This window comes from Pseudonaja textilis, chromosome 5, assembly GCF_049901715.1.
Source record: "Pseudonaja textilis isolate UNSWEBS1 chromosome 5, rPseTex1.2, whole genome shotgun sequence".
NCBI classification, from domain to species: Eukaryota; Metazoa; Chordata; class Lepidosauria; order Squamata; family Elapidae; genus Pseudonaja; species Pseudonaja textilis.
Genome location: NC_141994.1, coordinates 30,017,993 through 30,040,970, shown reverse-complemented (window position 1 = coordinate 30,040,970; position 22,978 = coordinate 30,017,993). Strand labels below are relative to the sequence as shown.

Below are 22,978 nucleotides of genomic sequence, written 5' to 3'. Positions count from 1 at the left end.
TCAATTTATTATGAAAATAGAATTATCTTTGCTGAAAATGCAGCATTTCTAGAAATATATTAGGGTTATAGTATTACTAATATGACGATGACTCAATTCAAAATTAAACAGTGAATGAATAAAATAAAATCTTGTAGAAAAAAATATTTGTTCTCAAATAATCTTTCTAAAAAAACTTGATATGTATATCATATATATGTTTTCAAATACGTAACTTACACCTGCTATTTCAATTAGTTCATTAAAACATACCTTCAATCTCAAGTAAAGGTTATCACAACCAACCAGTGCCAATTTTCATTTAAACTTTGCATTCCAGAGTACATTAAAAATAATTTCATTAGTGCTAAATTACAGCCGATTATTTTTAATGCTGATAGGCAAACATGCAGAACACTTGGATTAAAGTGTCATACAGTAAGTAAATATTGCCATTCCAGGCGAATTTATTCTTTGAACATATTTTTTCCCATATTAAAAAAGCAAATTCTGTTTTTTGAAACTTGTTTATGTTATAGATCTCTTTTAATGAGCTGTAATGTAAGTACTGTTTCAACATTTTATGCTTATTAGCTCAAGATATAGTAATAGAGATTGGTATGTAGAAGTGGAAGAGCGTGTAGAGGGAAAGGCAAGAAAGAGACAAGCTTGATAAACTAACTTTGAAGCTGGAATTTGTTGAAGAAACAGAAAGGTGAAGAACTGATAGGGCAAAAGCTGGTAGAGTGGAATGGTCAGAAAGTGACAGTTGGAAGACAGTTGGAAAATGGAGCTGAGCCGGGCGTCTTAGAATGAGAAGGAGTGCTGGAGGAGTAATACCTCCTTAAGACTTTTTGGTCCAGCTGGCCTGGCTGGTAGAACCTTGTAAGGACCCCTTTCCAAGGTTCCAGGAGAAGATGGCCAACGGTTTTGAAGGTGGAAGAGGGCTTTATGCCCCAATGGCAGATAAAACGGTAGAACCATCTTCTAGGAGAAGGGAAACTCTGATTTCAAACCTCCACTGCCTTCCAATCTATTACTGGAAAAGGCTTCAGAAGTCAACCTTGAGGCAAAATCCAGAGCCGGTTCCGGAAGCAGTTTGTGACTGTGTACAATCACATTCTGGTAACTTTCTGTTTGGGTAACAGTTTATCCTCCATATTAAATCACCCTGGCCTCATGCTCCGGAGAGGACACTCCAGCTTTGCATACAGCATTGAAACAACATGGGAAGTGGCAGTTACCGGTTTCATAGCACAATACCATAGTCTCTTGAGACTGAAGGATGCCAATTCATTCTTTAAGTAATAGACCAGCATAGACCCGTGTAATAACAACAACAATAAATACAAAGATCTACAAATAGATATAGAATGACTGTGGAAAAGGTAAGCAAGGATAGCAGCAATAGTAATAGGTGCCTTGTGTGCAATCCAAGGGTGGGATTACCAGTTCAGACTGGTTCAGGTGAACTGGATGTTAAATTTGCATCTGGTTCGCTGAACCGGTATTTGAATCGACTGGCTGGCCCTGCCCACCCCTCACCTCCCAGAAGTCTCCACATGGCTCATTTTCAATGTAGTTAAGTGCAGGGTCTGCACGGAGGCTCTGTGAGGGGGAAAAACAAGCCTTCCAAAACTACTGGAAGTCCAGAAACGGGCCTGTTTCCGGCTTCCAGAAAGTCTATAGAGCCCAGGGAAGACCATTTTCATCCTCCCAGAGACCCAAGGGAAGACTCTGGACCTTTGGGAAGGCGAAAAACGGCCCTCCCAGAAGTACCGGAAGTCCAGAAATGGGCCTGTTTCTGGCTTCCGGAAAGCCTCCAGAGCCTAGTGGGGGCTGTTTTCACCCTCCCAGAGACCTGAGGGAAGGCTCTGGACCCTTGGGAAGGTGAAAAACGGCCCTATCTGAAGTTGTGAAACGGGCCTGTTTCCAGCTTCCAGAGTGCCTCCAGAGCCCGGGGAAGGCCATTTTTGCCCTCCCATAGGCCCAAAGGAAGCCTCCGGAACCTTGGGAAGGCGAAAAACGGCTCTACCAGAAGTACCAGTAGGCCACGCCCACCGTGGCCACACCCACCCAGCAACTGGGCAGTGAACCAATTGCTAGGATTTTTGAATCCCACTACTGGTGCAATCCCAAAACAACTAGAGCACTACCTGAACACCAATGGCATTGACAAATTTGCCATCTGTCAATTGCAAAAGGCGGCTTTACTTGGAACAGCTTCCACTTTGAGACGATATCTGTAACACCATCAAACATCCATATCTGCTTATCCCAAGTCCTTAGACAAAAATGCCAAACCCAGTCTGAACATTTGGCTGACTGTATGATGATCAATAATAATAATACAATAGAATTCCCTTTAACTCTCAATGATTCATTCTATTAAAGTTATGTTATCTATTTACGTAAAACACTCATTCTATTTAAAAACCTACTAAATTATGTAGTATCAAAGATAAAGATTTTTTTGTATTAGTGTAATAGTTTACTAGTTTTGGCTAAAAATCACTCCAGCAAGCTATATTTTAGCTTCAACTGAGTTAAAAAATTAAAACTGTTACTTCCAAATTCTAAAAATAACGACACTTAATTTCACATCAAACATAACAGATTCAACTCGTATAACTTTTTAATAAAACCAATGTTTTTATTTATTTTGTATGAAAATAATTACCTGCTAGGATGTCAGTGTGTCGTGCTGCTATTGTTTTTACTTTTATTATTCCTGACTCAGCAGCCTGTGAAAAAATAATTAAGAAATCAGTTTATTTTACACTTTATATAAGTAATTATTTGTTTAACGGCACCTTAAAATGTTATTTTATTGTTGCATAAATTGCAACTATAAAGTGTATACATATTCATAGCCTAGTTAAATTGTACTTAAATTAGGTGTACTGTACATATTATATGCAGTTTCTCACTAATCATGGAAATATGTCTCATCTGATTTCTATTTTTTGGAAAGTACGTGAATTGTTTGAAAAAAATGTTCCAAGCAAAAAATCCTTGTTTATATTTTCTGTTTAAGAAAATTCCATATCAAACAATTTTTTAAAAAATTAAATCACATAAGTTTAACATGCAGTTTAGTTCATAAAGGCAAGCAGTGGGAGAGTTTACATGCATGCACAACCTAGGTTAAGAGTCTCAACTGGCCAGGATAAAGAACTGGATAATTTTAAAGAACAAGAGGCTATCAGACATTGTACTGAGATTTGGAGAGATACTTATTTATAATATGACAAAGCTAAAGTGACTGCAGATTTTAAGAATCATTTTGTTAGGCATGTCATCCTAAGAGTTTGGAATAAATATAAAACAAGGCTCTTTCCTACATTTTTGGTTATCACCCAAGAAGGTTTTTTTTAAAAGTACAGCAATATGTCAACTGTCCCATTCATTTAGCTAGCAAAGAAAGGCTCTTGGGCCATTGTTTAACCAAGAGTAGTACACTTTTTAAATAGATACAGAAGAAAAGAAAAGTCAACTCTGATATTTTTGTGCGTAAAAAGCATAATTAACTTTTCCCTTGGCCTGCCCATAGTTGTTATTCACTGTCGAATCATTTGCATTCTTTTTTGTCTGAAGAACAGAGTTTTCATTCTGGCAGACATTCCCAGGAAAAAACCTTGGGAAGCTGGCATTCTTTTACCACCCCCACCCCCGCTTCCCTCCCACTGTTGCTAAATGTCTGTCTCTGAGTGGAAGTTGCAGAGCAAGCTGATTTGCAGCCATGACATGCCGCCAGGGGTGGGATTCTACCAGTTCGCACCTATTTGCTAGAACCGGATGTTAACATTCTAAGCAGTTCGGAGAACCGGTTGTTAGAAGAAATTACTGGCCTAATCCTGTAAGGAAGGCAGCAAGGAAACATTCTGGTGTTGCTTACAGAAACTGCCTCTCCGTTAACCCTTATTACATTCTTGGCAGGACTAGACTTCCTGACTCAGGAACTTCTCTGGAGTTTTTTTCCCCTCCTTTGCTGGTACTTTGCTTGTGTGGAGTGACCATTCAAAGTTACAATGGCACTGAAAAAAAGTGACTTATGACCATTTTTCACACTTAGCCACACTTCAGCCACGACTGTTGCAGCATCCCCACAGCCATGAGAGGCCAGGGGAGGAGATGTGTGCCTCAATGTGAGTGATATTGAATTGGCCATGCCCAGTCAATAACATGACCATCAAGCCACAGCCACCCAGTCACATGACCACCTAAGCCACAGCCACAGAACTGGTTGTTAAAAATTTGAATCCCACCCCTGCATGCTGCCCTTACAAAAAGGACTAGTCCTGACATATACCAAACAGACATACATCATTAATAACATGACAATACCACTACTGTACAAAAATCACCTTGGCTTGTCTGGATACCGGGCATAGAATGTCCAGGTGAGTCTAGGACAAGGGTGTTAAACACAAGGCCTGGGGGCCAGATCTGGCCCATGAGGTACTTAGATCTGTCCCGTGGGGCCACCCTGGAAACAGTGAAGGACTAGCCTATGGTGCCTCTGCCAGCAAAAACAGAATTCAGGAGGGCCACATGCAGTCCTCATGAACTCTGTTTTTGCTGGCAGTGTTGCAGGAGGCCGTTGCAGCTGAAAACAGAGCTCGGGAGCCTGTTTTTGTTGGCAGAGCACTCAGGCCACAACAAGTGCCGCTGGCCACAACAAGTGCCGCTGACACGAGTGATGTCGAGCTGGCCATGCCCACTCCAACCCCCCAAAGTAAAAAATAACCCTGATGTGGCCCTCAATGAAATCAAGTTTGACACCTCTGGTCTAGGGACACAGGCATTTGTCGCTTCTACCTATTCTGCCTCTGCTGGGGTAAATTCTTTGTATAAGATTAAATACTGTAACTATGTAATACTATGGAACCGAGACTCAAGGATGTCTTTCACCTCAAAATATTTCTCTCCCTCTATCCAAATGGGGAGATGATTTAGTGTCAGGTTGCAAATGCAAACTACGAACAGCTTCAGTAAACTACAATGGAATACTGAAAGGATGAACCTAAAATTCTTTGGTAGCTTTAATTCTACTGTGACTGGATTTATGATCCAGATGATGGGAAAAAGTCCCAAGTACTTGGGACCCAACTTCTTGAAGGATTGCTTTGACTGCAAAATCTTGGTGGCAAGGTGCACCTTATGCCCTATTCTCCTTTTGAAGCACTCTTTTCCTGTCAGCTTTAAGGGCTGTCTTGGCATGGATTTGTGGCCCACTTAGTTTTTAAAAAGTTTGTGATGGGCAGGATGATTTGAGAAAATGCAGGGATAAATTGCCAGTAAAAGTTGGCAAAGCCAACTCTGCAGTTCATCACCCAAGGTGCTTCACAATCTAAGATTACGTGCACCTTTCCAGCATTCATCTCTATGCTGTCCTGCGACATTCGGTATCTTAGGTAATCCAGTTTTGTTTTGTGAAAGTCATATTTGGGCAGTTTTAAATAAAGCTGGGCTTTTCAAGTAGTGCTCTGACTAATTTCACATGTTCTTCAATTGTTTTGGTGTAAATCAAAATATACCAAATCTCTTTGTACAAATGCTTGTGCAGGACCTCATTTATCAATGCCTCTTCATTGGATGGTGGGGTAACCTCTATGACCTCTACTCCTTTACGAACACCTTTTTTTGGTTTTGGTTTTTCTTTGTTTGGTTGTCCCCGGGACTGGTGCGAGACACTTGGCTACTCTCTGCCCTTCCTTGCTATAGCGGAAGTATTTGGTAGGACCTTAGGATATTTTGCCTATCTTGGCAGGGGCTGTACATCTTCTTCTTCCTCTCAGGTGGATGGTGGCCTCAGCTCTTTCATTCCTCATGCTCATGAAACTCATTCAGATTGATTTCCACTTCACTGATCAGATGCTACCACACTTATAGGGTTTGCAACATTCCCCGGGATAGGCTGGTGTAGTACACCTCTTTTCTCAACCCTTCTTGGAAATGGGCGATCAATACACATTCAGGCCAGTTTCCTAGGTAGCTGCCCAGCTGGCAGAAGTCTTGAATGTACTGTTACTGGCTGCTTCCCGTTTAATGGCCTAGATGCAGGTTTCTGCATTGAGGTTGATTAACTCTGGGGTTTCCTCATCATGTAGTGATATCAGTCGTTCTGAAGCATATTCCTCCAGGTTGACAGCAACAGCATCAACATGGGCTGCACTATCTAGATATAACGCTCTGTAGCGCTGTATGTGATGCCAAGCCTAGGCTAAGAAATGAGCTTCAGCCACTCATCAAAATGAGCTGCAGAGAGATAGCTGGTGGTCTTCACAAACCAGGTTAAATCCCAGAGCCAGGGGCCCACAAGCCACCTGCACTACCACGGCTGCTGAATGAGCTTCTGGTGGATGAGTAGCAGTATCAGGTGCCATTGCAGGGGTGGTGATGGGTTTCAGTACTGGGCAGTGTCTCCTGGTGTCACCAGGGTGCGGACTTCCATTCTCTCAAACTTCTCCTCAATAGTTCCACAGCTGGGCTTGGGGTGATGGTCTGGAACTTCTACTCTGTGGGGTCATCTCATTCTGCTGCCTGTTGAGCCCCAACTGTGTTAGGAAAAATACACCCGGTATTTCATAGTAGCCTATTAAAACCTGTGGTCATAGGAGGCCAAACCCCTTATGAGGTGCTGTGGATCCTCGATTTGAAGTGGCACAGGAGACAACTCCAATATTTCATCAAGTGGAAGGGCTACCCCTTATCAGAGGCATCATGGGTAAAGAGTAGGAATGTCCAAGCTAATCGCCTTGTAGCAAGGTTTCATGCAGAAAATCCAACCAAACCTGGGGTGGGGGGGGGGAGCATAAGCTTCCATATCTGCAATCAAATTGATTGTGTGTGTGTTGTACAGATCACTTTCAAGAAGTGAGGGGAGCCAAATGTCAACTCATAAAACATTTTGTATACACATTTTATAGTTGACAACAGAAAGAAGGGGAAAGTTTCAAGGAGCAGGCAGCAGTGTGGAATCGAAAGTACTGTACATTCCATTCATATTTTCTTCAAAAACTGATTAAATGATTGAAGCTTCTGCTGCGCAAAAATCTAATTGGAGAGCATGATTGATGACTCTTGGCTATGAATGTTTTTCATTGGATGATACACCCAGAGGGGTGGGTAGAAAAACAGGATCAAGGATAACAGTGAATTACATATCTCAGAGTTGGTTACGCCCAGGTTAATGCTGAACGTAGAATGTTAACTTCAAATAAATCCTTTTTAGTTTTGGGAGTGTGGCTCAAGGCTCATGATTTAATTGAAGTAACTGCCAGAATTCTGACACCACTGAAGCCAAGGTTACCATCTGCCGTTGCAAAGTATTCAGTGATAAACCACTGTCTACAAGACCGTCTTGCAGAAAGTCCAGAATATCTGCCACTGACACCGAGGTGGGTTCAATCTGTCACCTTGAACACCAATCACAGAAATTCTTCCACGTAGGATCATAAATCTCAGCAGTGAAAGGCCATCTGGCTGCCTGAATTGTCTATATGACATCTGGCTGCCTGAATTATCTATATGATCTTTGTGGAAAACATCTCCCATCTCAGAAATCCCCACTCTAGTGCCAGATGGTCAGCCACTGTAGCCACTGGGGCTCCGGATGTTTGATGGGACCCTGATCGAGGGAGACTCTGTCTGGGGGAATCCTCCAAGGCCTGGAAATCTACAGGCTTACCAGATCGGAGAACCACAGTCGTCTGGGCCAATGTGGACCTAGAAGACCTCCCCCCTTCCAGGTTCGACAGAGAGGCAAAGAGGTCCAGAATCGGATGGCTGAACTGCTCTGAAAGTTCCTCGAACAGACTGGGATGCAGGCGCCACTCCAACTTGTCGACTGTGGCCCTGCTTAACCAGTTTGTCTGCACACTTGATGATCCCAATATGTGCTCTGCCCATATCAATAGGAGATGTCTCTGCCCAAAGGCACAGTAGGGTCACTTCCTGCATTACGGACCTGGACCTGGTATCCCCTGCCAATTGATGTGAGCCTTGGTGGCCACATTGTCTGTGAGGAGTAGAACATGCTGTCCCGAAACCTCCTGCTGGAATCCTTTGAGGCCCAACCGAGCTGTCCTGAGCTCCAGCCAGCTGATACTGTGATGCTGCTCCTCTTGCGTCCACTACCCTGGGTGACCTGTGATCCCAGGTGGGCTCCCCAACTGAACAGGCTGGCATCAGTTGTGATGGTCAGTCTTTGAGATTCCTTGAAGCAACAACCCTGAACGATGGCCCAGGAGGGAGCAAAGTACCCTTAGTGGCACTCAAACCCTCACTGCTGAATTGCCCCAGCCCACCTTTTGATAGGGAAGCAGAAATCACTGTAGGGTCTGAGCATGAAATCGTGTCCAGGGAACTATGGCAATGCAAGAGATCATTTTGCCCAGGAGCTGAGACAGCAATGTGAGAGGAGCCCCTCTGGTTGACAGAATCTAGCCAGTCAAGGGCTTGATGCTGTCCTGTCACTCCTGGGAGAGAAAAACATGTCTGCTTAAGGTGTCTTTGATTGACCCCAAGTATATGAGCCACTTGTTGTGGGGACAAAATGCCACTTGTCCATGTTTATTGAGAAGCCATGCTCCCTGATGATCCCAATTGTCATATGCAGATCGTCTTCCACTTGTAGGCGCGAGGAGAACTCGATCAAGATATTGTCAAAGTAGCACTGGATCCTGATGAGAAGGGTTCTGAGGTATGCTGCCACAATTTTGATAAATGTTCGAGGAGCTGATGACAGGCCAAACGGGGGGGCCATGTACTGAAAATGCCGGCTAGCAGAGCAAAACCGCAGGAACTGTAAGTGATTTAGATGAACAGGCACAGGGAGGTAAGACTCCATCAGATCTACAGAGGTCAAGAAGTCTCCATCCTGGTCTTCCAGCTGGACTCCCTTGCTGATGAACTGAAATCCACAATCGTCCATGGTTTCGGTTTGTGCTCTCCCATTGGAGGGCCCCGATCAACTCAATTTGGGGTTGGAGCCACCCCATTGAGGTGGCGAAGAAAGGGGAGACTGCCAGCTGTGTCGAGGGGAGCTGCATCTCCCCTCCTTGGCTTGGCAATACTACCCTCTGAAGACAGCTGTAGCGGTGGCACCCTGAAGAGGTGAGCTGACCCGGAAAAGATGGTGCAGGAGCAGAGAAGAAGAGGATGGAATAGAAACCAGGAGAATTGGGTGCAATTTTAAAATAAAAGGTACCCTGGAATTAACCCTTAAAGAATTTTTAAGAAAGGAACTAAAGCTAGAAAGAGAGGAAAGAAAAAAAATGTCTTTCACAGCTGAGAGTGGTTTTGAACCATGAAAGGAAGAAGCTGGAAGAAGATATTCATTTAAATTGGATAAATATATTTTTGACACCAAGCAGGCTTAGTTAAAATTGGATTTAAAGGTGTCAAGGGAAAAACAAAAAAATATTAATTGTATATTTGGCTCTATTGGAATTTTGAAGTTTAAAAAGCCAAATAGAAAAAAAAGCAAAAGGGTGAAGTTTTGACATAACAGAAAACTTGACAGCCAAAGAACTTAATTACAATCCTTTTTAAAAGAACCTTTTTTTTTTAAAGAATTTGACTTGATACAAGTAAATGAAATCTTGATACAATAAAACAAAGACCCTGGAAAGTGAAAGTAGAACTTTGAACACTGAAATAAAGAAAGAAGTAAGAAGAAACTATTTTGGGACTGACTGGTGACTTTGGTATAAATCTGACACTGGATTATCTGATGAATCTAAAAAACCTGAAGAGAAGTTATTTAAAGCTGATCGTTGGAAATAAACTTTACCTATATTAATTGAATTAAACTACTGGACAGAAACGTAAAAAATGGCAGAATCTCTTTTGGAACTAAAAATGGAACTTGGAAATATGAAAGAAACACTACCAGAAAGAGATGAATCGTTAGGCTTTCCTTTATAATTTTTAGAAATGGTGATTCTAGAATACAAAGAACAGAAAGGAGTGCCAAAAGAGGAGTAGTTGATCAAAGAAGAGGCCATCTTTAATGAACATTTGCAACAACAAATTTTAAAGCAAGGGGGGAAAACAGTGGGAATTAAAAATTTGAGATTCAAGGAGGTAACTAAAAAGGGGAACACTTATAAAACTAAAAATAGTAAAAAGAAACAGCAGAAAAGTAAATTGTGGAAGTGAGCTTAAAAGAGGGAGGGGGACGAAAACTGGAGTGTGAAAAGAAAGGGGAAAATGAAGGGGAAAAGAAGCAATAAAAAACAGGATCAGGAAACAAAGAAATATAGAAATTTTACAGAAATTAAAAGAAATTGTTTATTCAAAAGACATAGAGATAATGGTTAATCAGGAATAAGAAAGGGGATTCTGCAAAGTGATGAGATATAAGATAAATATATCATAAGTTATAAACTACTTAGAAAATAGGGAATATAGGATATTAAAAAGAAAGGTGGGAACTGATATTTTTTGCTATTGGAATGTTCATTTTTTTTTTCTTTTAAACTATATACAGAGATAAATGGAATAAATGTGAGAAAAGGGAAATTATGATAAGTTTATAAAATATGTTTAATGTATACATAGAATACAATTGAAATGAATTATGAGGTGGTTGTAATGTGATTAATATCAGTGTCTAGGATGAATTGAATAGATTAATTTTTCTTATCGAAGTTATAAATATTTTTTATGAAACTGAAAAGGGAAAGTACTATGCGAAATCTAACCCTAACCTAAAAGGTATATATGCTATGTAGTTGTTAGGAGATTATTATTATTAACTTTACAGGTAATAAAAGTTAAAGGGGAGGTAATTAAAGAATATGTAAGCTACAGGGGTGACATACTCAAATAAGTAATTGTGGGTGGGGGGGAAATCTTTTGAAATGTTTGAATGAAATTAGAATTTGTGGAATGATGAAACAAGAATATGTGATGAAATTGCAAATCTGACAGATAAAAGTACAATAGTATAATGATTTTGAAGATATGAGTTATTTGTGGTTCAAATAGGAGGAAAGTATTTGAAAAAATATAATAATAGAAAATATGTAAAATATTGGTAAGATATGAAATTGAATATGAAATATGAATGTGTAATTATGGTCATTTTTGTATGAAATGTGGAAAACTGAAATAAAATTTTATTAAAAAAAAACACCACGAAGTCTCCATACTGAATCCCTTCTAGAATGGAATGGAGAGAATAAATTTGAATCTTCTGTAGACCAGATTCCTGTTGAGGCCCTTGAGATTTAGAATCGCTCTCCATCCCCTGGAGGCCTTTGAGTTAATGAACAACTTTGAATAGAATCCCTGCCCCCTCTGGTGCACTGGCACTGGTTGGATGGCCCAAATGTCCAGCAAATGCTGGATTGCCGATTCCATGAGGCCTCTCTTTGCTGGATGTTTGGAAATGGGGCAGCAGATAAAATCTTTTGGGACTGAAGAGAGAAACTCGAAGGACAGCCCTGCTCCTATTGTCTCCCTGATCCAGGCATCTGTCGTGGTCTGCTCCCAATGATATGTGAATAGACCAAGATGGCCCCCTATGGGGGGATCCAGCTTGATGTCACTTGGAACGTCTGAAGGATCTATTGTTGCCACGAAAGGGCCACTTTCCCTGTGATTGCTGTCTGCCTCTGGACCCAAATGCTGGCCCCAATCTGCCTGTTGCTGTTGGGGAAAGCTTGCCCCAGCCTCCCCCTGCCTTTAGGAGGGTCCCCTAAAATAGGGCAAAGGACAGTAGTCTTCTCGCCTGCCCTGAGATGGAAGAATCTTCCACTTGTCTCTGGTTTCCACTAAAAATGGATCCAGAGATTCCCCAAATAGCTTCTCCCCCTTGAAGATGGTGGAAGCTAACTTCCACTTATTCTTGTTGTCCATATTCCAATGACGGAGCCACAACATTCGACGGGCCATGACCAAAGAGGCAATGGCCCTCGAAAAAAACTTGGTGCCATTCAGCATGGCGTCTGCCGTAAATTTGGTTACTGCAATAATCTTATTATGCTCCTGGTGGACTCAAAGGTATTTCCCAGGGATTCTTCCCTGCAGCTGCTTGAGCCAATGCAATGAGGCCCAAGTGAAGAAAGAAGCTGCCATGGCCGGGCATCAGCCTGATGTGTTCTGTGAAGAGACATCTCTTCCTTCCTTTCCTCAGCTTTAAGCGCATCCTCTGCATCAGATGGTAATACGGATGACGAGATCAAGGCTGCTACCAGCGCATCCACTGACAGACCTGAGTTGCATCCAGTAGTTCAGAGTCTACTTTGAAGAAACATCTTGGGCACAGTATGGCATCAGCCTCTGTGGTCTTCTCTGTAAAAATGAAGTCCTCGGATCTGACTCGTCTCAAGGGGTGTCCTGGACTACTGGCTGCTTTCTGAGGTGAGCCATGCTCTTAGCCTTGAAGAGTAGAGGTTTAAATAGGCTGGGGTGGAATAAGCCTTTGGCGGCCAGGGTGCTAGATGATTCACCTTCATCACATAGCTCTCCCTCTGAGGCAGAGGACTGGCTTCTGAATGAAGGTTGAGGAGAATGAGACCTGTAGAGTTGCTCCTCACCAGTGTAGAGCCTTTGCTCTGATTGCAAATCCTGCTCAGCCATTGATGTGGGCAACCACTGCCACTGCTGAAACTCTGCTGCCATCTCCTGCCTAATAGCCTGTGAGATCAAAGCTCTGAAGTAAGATGGCATTTTTGGAATTTGAGGCTTTCCTTCACTATAGGAATGAAGGCAGCCTCCGGTACAGACCTTACAGTAAGTTCTTCTCTTTCTCCAGTAGCTATCATAGCACTTGTAGAAGGTGGGAAGTAAGAAGGCAAAGGAAGGTCCTGATGAATATATTGCTCACTAGAGCCCCCTGGAGACCAGGCTTGTACCCGTAGGTTACTGGGCCCTGCAATCTTCTCTGGCTGAGGCCTGTCCTCAGAAAAATGACGGGCAGCGGTGTCAGCAGCCACTTTGGCCTCTGTTGACTGCTTCTGATGCTCTAAGTCCTTCCTAGCTTTCTCAAACTCTTTATCTAATGCTTTATTCCTTCCCTTAGCTTGCTTCTCTTCAGCCCTAGATGGCTTTTTGGAAGCAAGGGCTCTGGCCTTAAGCTCAGCTGCAGTCTCTGACCTAGCGGACCTGGATCCAGCTGGCCTCTTCCTAGTTTTGGCCTGTGGCAAAGGTGATAAAGGGGCTTTCTTCTGGGAGGAAGTTCCCTCACCATCAGACCCTCCAACTTCCATTCCGATCCCAAATTCCCTGTAACTCACAGTTTATTCCAAGACTGGTTCAGCAACAGGGCAGACACTTGCAAATTGCTTTCCCTTTCTGTTTTAGAAAGCCCCTTCCGCAGATGCAGTATCGATTTGGGCTTCTTCCAGCAAGCCAGAGGTTGCATACTAATTGCTGCAAAGGCAGTCTTACAGCTCCAAAGGCAATCTGCAGCTCCAAAGGCAGTCCTCTCCTCTAGCCTTCAGAGAACTGCCAACTGGAAACAATTGCAACAAGCGCTGGAGTGCTCAACAGCTGATTTGCTAGTCACATGGCAGTCTTAAGCAGAAGCACTGCTGCCACAGCTATTTTTAATGGGAGTTTGATCTAATGATCAATCAGGGACTCCAGTCCCCTTCTGCAAGTGCGGAAAGCTTCCAGGGGTCTTCTGTCACTTGTTCCGATGATGTTTTGTCCTCCTCTTGTAAATAAATCGAATGGAAGAATCCAGGGAGTAAGAAAAGTCTCTAAAGAACTGAGACTTAGTTGAAGAATGGGGACAGTTACCAGGGAGGCGTGCCCTCAGAATTCAACTCATTCTGTAGAGCACATGACATGAGACTACCCACTCTGGATTCTCCTGTCAACTCAGTGGAGAATTTGGATCTTTAACAATCCCAATTCATTAAGCATAATCACCCAGTGGCAAAATCAATAGATATTTCTGAATATTTTCTCAGAGGTACTTTGCATATAAAAGAAAACTGTAGAATTTATAGTGTGAGCTGCACAGAGTTGAACTGGAGCTGAGTGGCATTGAAATGAAATGAAATTGTACTAAGTGGTCTAACTATGGAGATAGTCCATTTGCTATTACTATTATATAAATAATAAAAATTGTCCTTAAATTAACTTTTGCTGGCAGTTCACAAAAAACTCTCAGCAAATTCCCTTGAGACCCATCTTTTCCTCTCCCCTGAACATTCATCTTTAAAAGGAAACAACAGATCAGATTGGAATAACTTCTAAATGAAGTTATTTCCAGAAAATTAATGTTTCTGTAGGAAAAGGAGGACAAAGAAAATAGATGTAGTCCTTTTCAAGAAACACCTGAAAAATTTAAGAAAACTTATTTTAAGATGATTTGTAAAATGAACTATTGAATGAGCTGTCCATATTTTTAATATTAACTTTAGTAAAGATTATAACAGTAAAAACCAAACAAACTGAAAAAGATAGAATAAAAGGAGAAAGTGAAGAAAAAAGAAAAAAAAGTAAAACATAAAAATGCCTACATTCCTCACAACAAGTAAACAATTTAATAACTTATCACTTTCACTTAAAATACAATACTGGTAATTGACTTCTTTTTCCTTATCTTATCTGTAAACAAATCCATAAAACATTGCCATTTCAGGCCTGATGTTAGCAAAATCCATTAGTAGAGATAATATCTATTTTAATTTTGACCAAATAATCCAATTTATATATTTTTTCTTTTTAACAATATTAATCTTTAATGCATTCAAATAATGTCATAGGACTTTATTTCTTTTCATTTTCTTTGTTCTTTCTCACAAGATTCTTCAAAACTATAATAAGCTTCTTTTGTAAATTTGTAACTCCAATATAGTTAATTTATCCAACTCATTCTCTTACTTTATTAAATTTTTTAATGATTAAAACATGGTTCAGTGTTACAATTTTTTCTATGTCATTCTATTAGTCTGTCATTTGTAAATCCACTTTCAACTCACTTTCAATCTTATCAGATAGAACTTTTGCTGTTCTGTAACATACTTTGGAGATAGTCTAGCCATAGAAGCAGATACTATTAAAATCAACTTCTGGGTCCATGTTCAAAAATATTCTTCAATATGCCCGTTAGAATTTCTTGCCTCATTCTGCAATTGTAAGTCGAGTTTAAATGTTTCCTTTGATTATAAAATTTAGTTCCCTGTAGTATTCAAGGTCAAGACTTAATTGCTTTGCTTCTTTCAAACTCTAATGCTTTTCAACTTGCCAATGAACTGCGGGGAGGGGAAGGGGGAAATAGAATGCTGAGAATGTGTGCAGATATGCAGAGGTGTGACAGCATGGAAACCATCAAGGTCACCACTGCAGGTGCTTGAGAAAGAGAAGTACTGTTCCCATAACAAAAGAACATCTGATAATTGGACAATGTGATCAGTCAGGGGTGGGGAGAAGAGGAAGCTATTGTTTAACTAGGCAAGCAATTGCATGGGAAAACCAGAGCTGGATTTGTTTTTCAGTACCAACATGGTATATCCAATAAAGTTTTACTTTTGGGAATTCAAATTTCCTGAGTGTTTCCTTGTTTTGGGTTCCCTAGTTGGACAGCTGACATCCAATTTTTAAAAAATTATTTTTTATTTAAAAAAAATCAAAACAAAAGCATTTTCCCATAGGAAGGATTCTTTATAATTAATTCCAAAATCTTACTTCAAATTTATCTGGACCTTTAGTCCACTTATTACTTTCTAAAATCAAAATTTTAATTATTTATAAATTTTGCTATTTATTGCATTTAAAAAAAATTCTTAAACTTGTAGTTAAAAGTTATTTCGCTAAGGATTGAAGGAAATTCATGCAGTGCTGTAAAGCTTATTAACCCAAAGATTCTTAATAGTTGAAAAGCAGCTTACAAGCAATTTCCAAAAGTGATCAGAAAAGGAAGTATGCAAATTTAGTATCCTTTCAAAGATGCCAATCACAATTTGAAGAAGATGGTTATTCCTTTACAAACATCTCTGAATATTTTTCCCAAGATGATTGTCACACAAATGTAGAGAATATATATGTATTCCCAATGATATATCTATATCATGTATGTGGTTGTGAACAAAGTAAAAATAATGTTTTTGAGAAATGCTGAGAATTGAGAAGAGTTAGATGGAAAACAGTAAAAGATTTGATAATCCTTTATGTATACAGTTGTTATACAAAACCAACAAGACTAATTCCATACTGCTTTGAGTGTGACAATGAAACAATGCCTCAAACCATGGAAATCCAGAGGTTTCATTAGGCAGGCATGGATTCCATTCCTGTTGGCACTGGGTGCAACTAGCTGAAGTAAGGAGTCTGAGAGTGAGTTGATATTGTTGAGCAAGTGTTCAGAAACTGAGGAAATTAAAAAAAATGTCTGCTTGACAGAAAAGTATTTTATTGCAGGTTTAACAGTTAAAAAATCCATGGACATGCCCATAGTGCTTTAAGCAAATTGTTGAATATAAAAATGTGCACTCTATTACATCTCCTTATAGAGTGGCTTCACAGTTGCGCTGTCAACTTAAAAAAACCAATATCTTATTTGCATGTTTATCTTTGCAGATTATCTAATGTAGAAAGTGTCAGTGTGCAAATATGCTTTAGAAAAAATCTCAGGTCTTCAGTCAGATAAATACATTTTTGCTATTCTTATATTGCTCAAAGGCTTTACTATTGAAATAAATAATAGTTATTGCTTCTTGCTGAAATGTGTCTATTTGCCTTAGCAAGTCATGTGCAAAAATACAATTTATTTAGTTGTTTATTTAATTTAATTTATATCTCCTCCCATTTCACTTTTATGTGACTCCAGGTGAGTAAAATATAGAATACACAATTGTAAAATAAAAATAAAACACATAGCAGCCAAACATTATTTATGTGAACTATTCTCAGGCTTAGGCACAAGAGAAAGTTTTCAAGATTTTACAGAAGTCTAACAATAACAAGGCAATCTAATCTCAGGAGTGATGATATTCAATAGGACAGTTGCCATGGCAGAAAAGGTTCTCCTTCTGAGAACCACCCGCCAACACTTCCTTGCCAAAGGTATCCAAAGCAGGCTCTTCCTGCCAGATTGGGTAGAATTGGCAGAAATAATTAGTAGGGAATTCTTTATCATATAACGTAGTAATTTCCTTGGCTAATATTACTGAATGATAAAATATCAGTCTGCATAGATGAGGGGTGTGAAATTTGATTTCATTGAGGGCCGCATCAGAGTTGTGCTTGATCTTGTGGGGACCGGGGAGGACCATCTTGACATCACTTGTGTCAGGGGTGCCTGTGGCAGCCCAAGTGCTCTTCCAGCAAAAACGAGTTCCCAAGCTTTGTTTTCGGCTGCAATGGCCTCCTGAAACCCTCTGCCAGTGAAAACGGAGCTCAGGGGATGGATGTGTGGCCCTTCCAAGCTCTATTTTTGCTGGCAGAGGAACCCCGAGTTGGTCCTTCGCTGTTTCCAGGTCAACCCTGCGGGCCAGATCTAAGCACCCCGCAGGTCGGATCCAGCTCATGGGCCTTGAGTTTGACACCCCTGGAGCAGACTATACCTCACACATTTTTGTGATTCCAGGATGGAAATTGAGGAACCAAGGGTTGTTTTAAATCTTGTTTAGAGGACTCTTACAACAAATGTACACTTCTTTTGCCTAGTAATGTTGTGTCGCCGGCAGCAGGTGCGGACAGCTGAGCTCTCGGAGAACGAAGACTCAGATGAGGGGCCTGCATGTGATGCAGGGATGGGGCCAGGACCATCAGAAAGAGGAGTGCAGCCTTCAGAGATTGTGGAGGCTGGCAGCAGTGATGCAGAAGACCCCGAGGAGCCTGTGCCCAGGTCGCGCGCGCACATGGCTGCTTGAAGGAAAGAGCAGCTGCAGCAGCATAGGCGACTTGGGAATAAGGCTGCAAGATAATGGCCCTTCCTTTAAGGGATAAAAGCCAGCCTGAGTGACCGGGATTCTTTGCAGGAAGCAAAGAAGTTCTTGCACTTCAAGCCTTGTGGACATTCGGACTATCTAGTTTGTGTTTGGAGACTTTTTGTTTTGAATAGTTCTTGGCAATTTAATCTAATGTTCTTGGCAGCCTTGAACAACCTTGGCAAGGCTCGTTCTTATTAGAGACAATAGTTTCATAGCCTTTTAACTGTGAATGAACAGAATTTGCAGAAAAGCATTAAAAGATTTTGCTTTTACCTCTGTTTGGTGTTTGTTTCCTTGGAACAAGGTTGGGGTCAGAACAGGTAATGCTACAATACATTAGAGCTAATACTTGCCAAAGGTGGGACTTCGTTGATGGAAACTTAATGAAAAAAGAAGCTCTTTAATTACCTAAACTTTAGGCTGTAAAGTTTTAACTTCAGTGTTTAGGATCTGTAAATATGGAGACATTTAAAATCACAATACTATACAATTCGACAACGTAACTGCTGTCCTCTGGCAATTGAACCTTTTAGATATTCTTAAAGGATAGGCCTCAACAGAGGATATCATAATAGTTTAAGCATGATGCAACCAAGGTATAAATAACAATTGCCAGATGGGGCTGATTCAGACATAGCTGCTATTCATCTAGCAATCTTTATTTATTGTACTCTATGTATGATTTCACATAAAGCATTCATATTCTGTCTCTAGATTTAAGCTCTTTTTCTCTTTGAAGCTAGAAAAGGGAATCTGGGTAATATAGCTGCTGGAATGGTGCAACAAGACTAGGACTGCATCCTAAATAAATTAAAATTCTGACAATGGCAGTACTGGCAGTATTAAAAATATTGTTAATTACATGTTGATACCATTCCATCCCTAATTGATCAATGACAACTATGTCTTAAGATTTCAGGTATGGAAGAGAATGATATGTAAATGACATATACAAACTTACCAGTAATTATTGTGGATATTGTGGATATTACATCTTACAAATCTGAAATCTCATCCAAGTTTGCAAATCTATCTGTGTAAGATTACCCTACTTCTGATGGCCAAGTGGGAGAGTTAATATTATGGTATATAGTGATGAGTACAACAAACACCTATTTATCTATACAGGTAGTCCTCGATTTACAAGAGTTCATTTAGTGACCATTCCAAAGTTACAACAGCAGTGAAAAAAGGTGACTTATGACCATTTTCCACACTTACGACCACTACAACATGATTCATATTTTTGACAGTTGCAGTGTCCCGGGGTCATGTGAACAGCTTTTGCAACCTTCTGACAAGCAAACTCAATGGGGGATTAACTTAACAACTGCGATACTAACTTAACAACTGCAATGATTCACTTAACAACTGTGGCAAGAAAGGTTGTAAAATGGGCAAAGCTCTCTTAACAAATGTTTCACTTAGCAACATAAATTTTGGGCTCAATTGTGGTTGTAACTTGAGAACTACCTGTATACGGAAAAAATAGTAATAGCACGAGTATATATAAACAGAAGTCTCCTTTGATTATGACAACACTCCAACTGTCAGGTCATCTTCAAACAAGAATTTGAACTGAAAATTACCCTATAAAGAGAGCCAAATTAGGTACAATGCATTGTATATTGAGAGACTACTTTGAGTGGAAATAAGTATCGAAAAAACAACATGCAGGAGACAGAACAATATCCTACATTCAGTACATGAGAGACAGGAGATAAATTAATCTGAATAAGGCACGCAACGGACAGACCGTGCGGGCAATGTAAAGGAAGCGATACTATCGGACAACTGTGGCGAAGAGATCCACGCGTCTTAATCCAACTGTTTTCAGTTTACAGGGAGAAAAGGACGACACTATCATACCCAACGACTTCGAGATAATCGCTCCAGGACAAAAGAGAAAGAGAAGCCAACACAATTTTACACACGTACCAAAAGAAAGCCTAATACCGTAGAGACATCCCCACGCCAAGTCCCGCTCACCTCTTTGACGGGAGGGAATTTTTTGCGGCACTCCAGGCTCAAGGCCCGTAAGTCGCCCTGCATATTTTCCAGCAGTTTCTTCACGGCCTCAGGACTGCTGGTGCCGGCCATGGTTTGGCCGGGGGGATCAGCACAGTAGCGGGGGCAAAGAGAGAAGGCCCACAATGACCAGCCGGCCGAGCCAGCCTCACCCGTCTTTCGAGGGGCGTCCCCGAATCAATAAATCCAGAAGGAAAGTATTGTTGCCTCAGGAAGGGAGTCCTCCTTCTCCTCACCCCCACCCCGCCCCCGTAGGGGCCGGTCCGGCCGCGTCCACGTCCACTTCAGTTCCCACAATGCCAAGCGTTGCGCACGTCAGCCCCGCTTCCGCACGCGGGGCCTCGGGGGGAAGAGGCGGAGCGGGAGGGCTGGGCGGCGACTGGACGACTCGGAGAGGGTTCTCCAAGCGGCCCTCGGAGTCGCGTGGGAAGCCTCTGTGGGAATACCGTGATTTTTGATTCCGCGGCAGGCAGAGTGTCCCTTTCGGGGCTTAATTGGCGACAAGACTCAGTCCCGGCACAAATGAAATACCCAGTATTTTCTTCATCTACAGCAGGGGTGTCCAACCTTGGCAACTTTAAGACTTGTGGACTTCAACTCCCAGAATTCCTCAGCCAGCTGGCTGAGGAATTCTGGGAGTTGAAGTCCACAAGTCTTAAAGTTGCCAAGGTTGGACACCCCGATCTATAGCATCGGCGTCGGATGGATGGATGTGTCTATCTTTTTAAGCACTGTTTTTCGGTTTGCTCTGTTAAAGATAAGGCGCAAAAAGTGGATGGCTACGTATATCTTTTATTTGTAGTTCAATAGGTTTTGCTCTTGGGTAAGTACAGTATATATAAGATTGCCAGCCAACGAATAGGGTCAGCAAACAACTGCTCGAAGTAAATCTCCTTGCCTGATTTTCGACTTTCATTTAGGTTTGTTCCTGCTAGCATTGTGGCCTTTGGTCTTTCCTTATATATTTATTTCCCCTGTTTTATGCAGTATAATAATGTAGTTCCATCAAGGTTTTAATCTAAACTATCTTTTCTTTTCTTTTTACATTATCTACGGGCAGACGTCTAGTGGTCTATGTTGCTTTCCTTGTTTAGAATAGAAACTGCTTCAGGAGGTTAATAAATGTCACTATATGAAAGGGCATATGTCTTCTTGGAGATAGCAAAATCTTTTCCTTGCCTGAGTGTCTTTTTAAAGATTCTGCATTCTGTTTCAACTTGTATGCCTGCTTCCCTGGAGCAGTATTATGAAAATGTTTAGTGTATTAAAGATTGAGTTATTTGTATTTTCTTGATAAATGCACAGTATGTGTTAAAATCCTCTTTTCTTCCTAAATGATCAGTCATGGAAATACAGTTAAATTATTTTATTCTGCCAACTCCTCTGTGCAAATTGGAACCCCGTACAACACTTTAAAGGATTTTGCTAGACTACTGCTGTTTATTTTAGAACAGATTAAAAAAAAACTATGGCTCTCTAAATATGGATTTCTAAGTTCAATGTTGCTAGGAGCTATGATTGGACTACAGCCTTGAGTCTTGTTAAGGTATGTCATTGAATGGAAAAATTAGGCAACTCACCTTTCATATTCAATTCAAAGCATTGCTCCATTAAAAATTAAGAGGAGTGTCAATGGTATCATGTGATATAGATGGTTCTAATAACGTGACAGTAAAACAGGCATATAATTATGGATATGATTAAATTGTGTTTAGTAAAGCTATTCACATGCTTAAAAGTCTTAGCTTCTGAAATATTTTAATTATCATATCCTGTCAAGATATCATAATGGCCTGTAATAATCTTACATTATCTTGAGGTAAGAATGCACATACCGTGTTTCTCCAACAATACGGCCCAGCATGTTTTATCGGCATAAAATCAAATTAAGCCCCTCCCCCCCAAATTAAGGCCTATATTAAACATGCGAAATAGGGGAGAATGCGGGGGGGCTTGCCATTAGGAAGTAGTTTTGTTGCAAAACCGGATATGGTCCTGCCTGCATTGACTTTGGCGGGGCACTTCGTATTGGGAGATCTTCCGCCACTGTTGCTTTCCCTTCTCCCTTGCTGCTGCGGTGTTTAGAGCAACGCTGCAGCTTTGGCGCAGCCATGCGCAGCCAGCCAGGACTCCTCCCTGCAACCAGAGCCTGGCGGAGACACTCGGCTTCAGGCGCTCCTGTCGCCACCTTCCCTTCGCCTTCAAAGGCAAAGCCCATTCTTTTAAAAACGACACCCTACTACCGGTATGAAAAAGCCTCCCCTGCCCTAGAGGGCAGCCCAACCCCATGTGGGGAGGTGAATCTCCCAGGGCCGCAGGATTGGCCCACCCCGGGAGAAGCACTTAACCGTCATCCCTGCCCGGCGCCAGGCAGAGTGCAGAGAGCTTCGCCTGGGGCGCCCAGCACAGCTGACAGGCAGGCCTTCCTGCCCGGCGGTGGAGCTCTCGCCAAGGCAGTGAACACCTCCCCGCTGGACCCTCCGCTCATCCTGCCAGGGCTGCACCAGAGCCATGCGGGCTGGGCAGAGCCGGGAAAGCAAGCCGCGGGTGCGCGCCTGCCTGCCAAGCAAAAGAGCCAGGCCGACCTGAGCTTGGCTTCCTTCCCAAGTCCCTCCAGCGTGAACCTGAAGGGAGAGGCCGCCCGAGGCAGTGATAGTGCCCACCCATCCATGGACAGGTAGGCAAGGCGACGGCCTGTGCCAAGTCCTCCAAACTGAGCCCTGCCGAGTCAGCGCCTCTGCCTGATGCCCGTTCTGCTGCAGCGTTTGGAGCTGCCAGCGCATTTGGAAGTGTACGGGGACGGGCTGGGCGAGGGGTGGAAAGGATGGGCGGCTTCGGCCTCTCTCCACCGGCCAGGGAAGCTGCCATCACCTAGCCTCCCTGTCCATGGACGGGTGGGCGCTATCACTACCTCGGGCTAGGTTGGGCTGCCCTCTCGGGCAGGGGAGCCTTTGTTGTAGTAGGGCGTCGTTTTTAAAATAATTGCCTTTACCTTCGAAGGCAAAGGGAAGGCGGCAACAGGAGCGCCTGAAGCCGAGTGTCTCTGCCGGGCTCCGGTTGCAGGGAGGAGT

The 22,978-nt window shown here is 41.9% G+C and overlaps 1 protein-coding gene across 2 annotated transcripts in view; it reads right to left on the bottom strand.

Annotated features, from left to right (window-relative positions):
* The window catches only part of MON2 (MON2 regulator of endosome-to-Golgi trafficking), a 74,011-nt gene extending 53,781 nt beyond the window's left edge, over positions 1-20,230 (bottom strand). For both annotated transcript variants that reach the window (XM_026700290.2, XM_026700310.2), the window contains exons 1-2: positions 19,869-20,230; positions 2,660-2,723 (exon numbers count right to left, since the gene is read on the bottom strand). In XM_026700290.2, the coding sequence (XP_026556075.1) occupies positions 2,660-2,723; positions 19,869-19,979 (175 nt within the window). In that variant the 5' untranslated portion in view covers positions 19,980-20,230. The remainder of the gene's footprint in view (positions 1-2,659; positions 2,724-19,868) is intronic.
* Between the last annotated feature and the right edge of the window lie 2,748 nt (positions 20,231-22,978).